This window comes from Echinococcus granulosus (genome assembly GCF_000524195.1).
Source record: "Echinococcus granulosus chromosome Unknown EG_S00149, whole genome shotgun sequence".
Lineage (NCBI taxonomy): Eukaryota > Metazoa > Platyhelminthes > Cestoda > Cyclophyllidea > Taeniidae > Echinococcus > Echinococcus granulosus.
Window position 1 is genome coordinate 148,336 of NW_020170529.1, and position 4,269 is coordinate 152,604.

A 4,269-nucleotide genomic window follows, 5' to 3' on the forward strand; every position below is an offset into this window, starting at 1 on the left:
ATTCCACGCAATTTAGAGGCGAACATTCGACTATGGTGTTACTCTGCAAAGGCTATAGTTGATAAAGCAAGAAAGTAAATGAAACATATTATCCAGTCTCTTTAGTGTAAAGACCTAAAAAATAAGCCAAATGTATAAGTGGAATTTCCTGTGACGACAATTAAATCTGGAATATCTAGGCCGAAGTATCAATAGAATATGAATCGGAATCGCTTAAATCACAAGGGAATGTGAAAAGGTTCCCTTATTAAAAAAGCAGCACCTCTCGATCTTTACCATTCCTCGTGTTCGCTAATCTCTTTTACTCACTATTGACCAATGAGTCGTAGGAGCCTAAGCCAATGAGATTAGGGTATGCATTATAAAAGGTCAGTTAATGATTCACAGCTGATGTCTGAGGTCCCTTTAACCATGAAATACGGTGAGATGTATTTCATTTGCACTTAACTGACATTTATGCTGCTTTCGTGTCGATCAAGAGCATATTTCTTGCATTAATAATATTAAAATTTATTCCCTCTCTCAGACTTTTCCATAGCACACATACTGAAGCTGTCACCTACAACACAGGTATTTCCAAAGCCATCCAGTTCAAACACTAAGGATGAAACTATATATAATTGCGGATCGAGACACTCCAAGTCCTTTGACATGGCTTCTATACTCTCATCATCATCGTCTGCTGCAGCAGTGAATTCTTCCAGCATTTCATCCACTAATTCAAAAGATCGTTTTGACGCATCGTCAATATTACAACTTGAGTGTGGATGTAGTGAAAAATTCCTCGTGACAGATTGGTCCACTCTTCCCTCCGTCCAGTCTTTGACCACATCTTGCGGTTCTTCAGTTAACCGAATGGAAACGTTACCCCTGCTATGTAGCCCACCCATCAATTACGGTACAATACTACCTACCCAAATCCAGCCTTACTCTCTGCCGCTGCAGCCTGGTGGAATCTATCTGGAAACCTCCAATTACCTTTCTTGGTGCAATTACTTGCTGTCAGCAACCTCTTTTAATATGCTAAGCCCAATCACAAACACAAGTATTGTCAATCCTCCTGATAATGCTTCAAATTTTTCTTGTATCAAAGTCGTAGAACACACTACCAATGGTGAGACGAATGACAGCGTCAGCTGTATCACAAGTACTAGTGAGGTGAAAGATATAGGAGTGGATGAGGAAGAGCTACCGAAATGGAAATGCCAGGAGTGTGGAAAGATGTACAACAGCTCTGCCTGTCTGCGAATGCATAAGCGAAGTCATTCACACCAGTGGAGATGCCACTTCTGTGATAAGGCGTTCTCACGCAAGTGGCTCCTTGACGGTCACGAGCGCACGCACACAGGCGAAAAGCCCTTCATCTGTCCCGTCTGCAGACGTGGCTTTGCCGATCGGTCGAACATGCGGATGCACATGCAGACACATATGGCTGAGAAGCGCTGTCGCTGTCCTCACTGTCTCCGATCATTCACGCGCCGCAGTTTGCTCATTCGACACATGGAAAAGTGCCCATTTTCCACTACTGCTGCAGCCACCGTTACGAATGATGCCCCCACCACGTCTACTGTGAACAGAGCATAGGACCTCAACATCATCGACTCAATCTTTTAAGATGAAGAGCTGGAGTTACTTTTGTGCCAAATTTTGGACTCAACCGACTCAAAGATTTCGTTATATATTTTTAAAGTATCTGTTTCCCACTCGTCTACTTCATAGTGAATGTCTGGCTTAAATATATGCAGCTTTTGCACAATCTTTCTACTTTTTAAATAAGAAGAGTGTTATCTGTCATTTGCGTGTCGGCCACCTGATGATTTGACATCAGATAACCTTTCAGAACGTTAAACTGGCTGATGCGAATGAATAATTTTATGGGATCAAAGTTGCTTGTGTTTTAACTCGGAGCTAGAACATGTGGAGATTGCTACAATTCCTCTGGCGTGATTCAAGATTGTAAAATGTGACTGTGACTTTGAATGTACTAGATGGTCAATGTGGTATCAACATTTACTCACCGTATAGACCAGAGCATAAGAAAAAAACGACGATGATTGTGGAAAATGAGTAATTTACTAGAAATCTATCTACTTTTAGATCCAGAGGTAGCGACTGAAGTGAGAATAGAATTGCGATCGCCATTTGAGAGTGACTTCATGCCTTATCCTTACCATTTTCTCCAAATCCTCAAACAACAAATCTATCAAGTTGTAAGTCCAACCCTTCTAGTTTTCAAGTCTAATACCTTATTCTTGATACAGGCTACCACCTTTAGAATGGGTTTTACAGCTGATTTTAAAATTTCATTGCATTCACTTGGTAGTTTTGATACCGTTACATTAGATGAATTCACATCCTTGCAACTTTTATTGCATCGTCACGATAATCTGATCTACTAGTAGACATTTAGGAGAGGTCAACTTCATATCTAAGACCTTATTTTGACTGTTTAGCACTTGAAATAAAGCATGTCAAATAGATTTTTGTTTTACAATGCCACAAACTCGTTAAGTGAGTGACATTTCTGACGAGATGGCGTCAGAGGGGAAGGATGCTTTGATTAATATTTGCCTTAGTAGAAAGGCTTTTTTGCCGTCTGTTTCACTACTGTAGTTATGTCTTTGGCGCCTTCACAAGGGAATTGAACGTAACATCAAGACTAAATATGTCCTTACTTCAGCTTCTCTATCCGTGACACGAGTGAATGTCAAGTCGTATCCAGGTGTGAGGCAACGGTATGTGGCTACCCAAAAGGGGGAAGCCACAGATGTTAACTGGCACGCTGATGGTTTCTCAGGTTAGGCTGGGGTGTAAACAATTCATCGCAGTTGGCTGCTCCTAGGGTTATCTTTGTTTAATCCAACCCAGTTAGCACAATTCGAAGCCGAGTATTTGAACTACGTATAAAAGAATTGCCCTCAAGCTTCCAAAACATATCAGACCAAAGCGGGGATCGGCAAATTAATATTTAGCCAACTGGACTACACTTCTTGAAAGAAATTTCCTTTGCAGATGCATTTAATTGCAACGAAGTTTAAAACTAATCACAGCACGCGAGTGAGTAAATACAGCCAACTCACTTTGTATGAATGGGAGATGCCGTGAACAGGGTCCGACCATGAAGAGGTATGGATACACGACGGCAGGTTGACCTTTATTCAGACGACAGAGCGGCCAATCACCAGTCAATTCTTCCATGCTATAGCTCATATCGCCCAAAATAAAATAAAAGGGGCATCACTTTGAGCTTCGTCATTTAAACACAACGCTCCTCAGCGTAAAACATTGAAGCACAAAGTTATCTTCCATGCGGCAAAATGAGCAAATAGGTTTGTTTTTACAGACCTAATCTACCTGCCCAACGCGAATGCACCTAAAACTTCAAGGCCTACATCAGCACATACTTTGCATAGTACTTTACCAAACCTTCAAATCATTTCCATTTCAGCCCCTTCAGAGTCCACTAAATATGGACATGGTGTTTTGATATCCAAAATCCATCTTGATATCTGCCGCCTTCTGTTAGCTAAAGTCACCGCCATCATAACTAGATAACGTAGACACAACACAGGGACTATTATTTCATGAAAACATTCCGAATGCGATCTCACCATATTTTTCATTTAAAAGGTGTCAGACCCATTTTAATGCAGTCGTGCGCGTCCATCTCTGTTTTTTTTCGAAGTACACTTCCCTAAGTCAAATAATTACTCCACAATTCTCACCATAGTAGCATATGAAGGTTAAATCAATTGAGGGAGTCATGGATCTGGCTATTTCGATCCAGAGAAATCAAAATCCATGGCGCCTATTACCACTTCATCACTGTACTGGAGTTGTCCACCTGCTTTGTTAGATTGTGAAGCTTCCTCTGATACCGGAAAGTCTCTATCAGTATCATTAACACACAGTAGTCCATGCAAATTAAAACACACCCGATTTTTTGAGGTTTGTCGGAGTAAGTATCTGATCCTCCTTTGAAAATTACCACTGTGCACTAACCGGAATTTAGGCCGCTGCTCCTCTTATCCGTCTGCACACTTCGTTTGGGGCAGGCTGTTTCTGTTTAATGTCTCTGATGAACACCTTTTCCTGTGTATCGAGAACATTCAGTTTGCATCAAAGCTCCAAAAACTACAATTCTAATAAACAAATTCAAAATACTACTGGAGGTATAACATTGTGACGTGAAACTCCCCACCCTAACTCACTTAAACCAAGTCCACAGCTGTGGCAAAAAGTTACCCTGACCAAACCGTTGATGTGCGT

General features: G+C 41.1%; 1 protein-coding gene across 1 annotated transcript; it reads left to right on the plus strand. All coding sequences in view use genetic code 11, as the record gives it.

Annotated features, from left to right (window-relative positions):
* Positions 1-651: 651 nt before the first annotated feature.
* EGR_09482 (Protein snail) lies at positions 652-1,584 on the plus strand (the record flags this gene model as incomplete). Its single annotated transcript, XM_024498731.1, has 1 exon — positions 652-1,584. One exon carries the CDS (start codon positions 652-654, stop codon positions 1,582-1,584), a length of 933 nt encoding a protein of 310 aa, XP_024346870.1.
* Between the last annotated feature and the right edge of the window lie 2,685 nt (positions 1,585-4,269).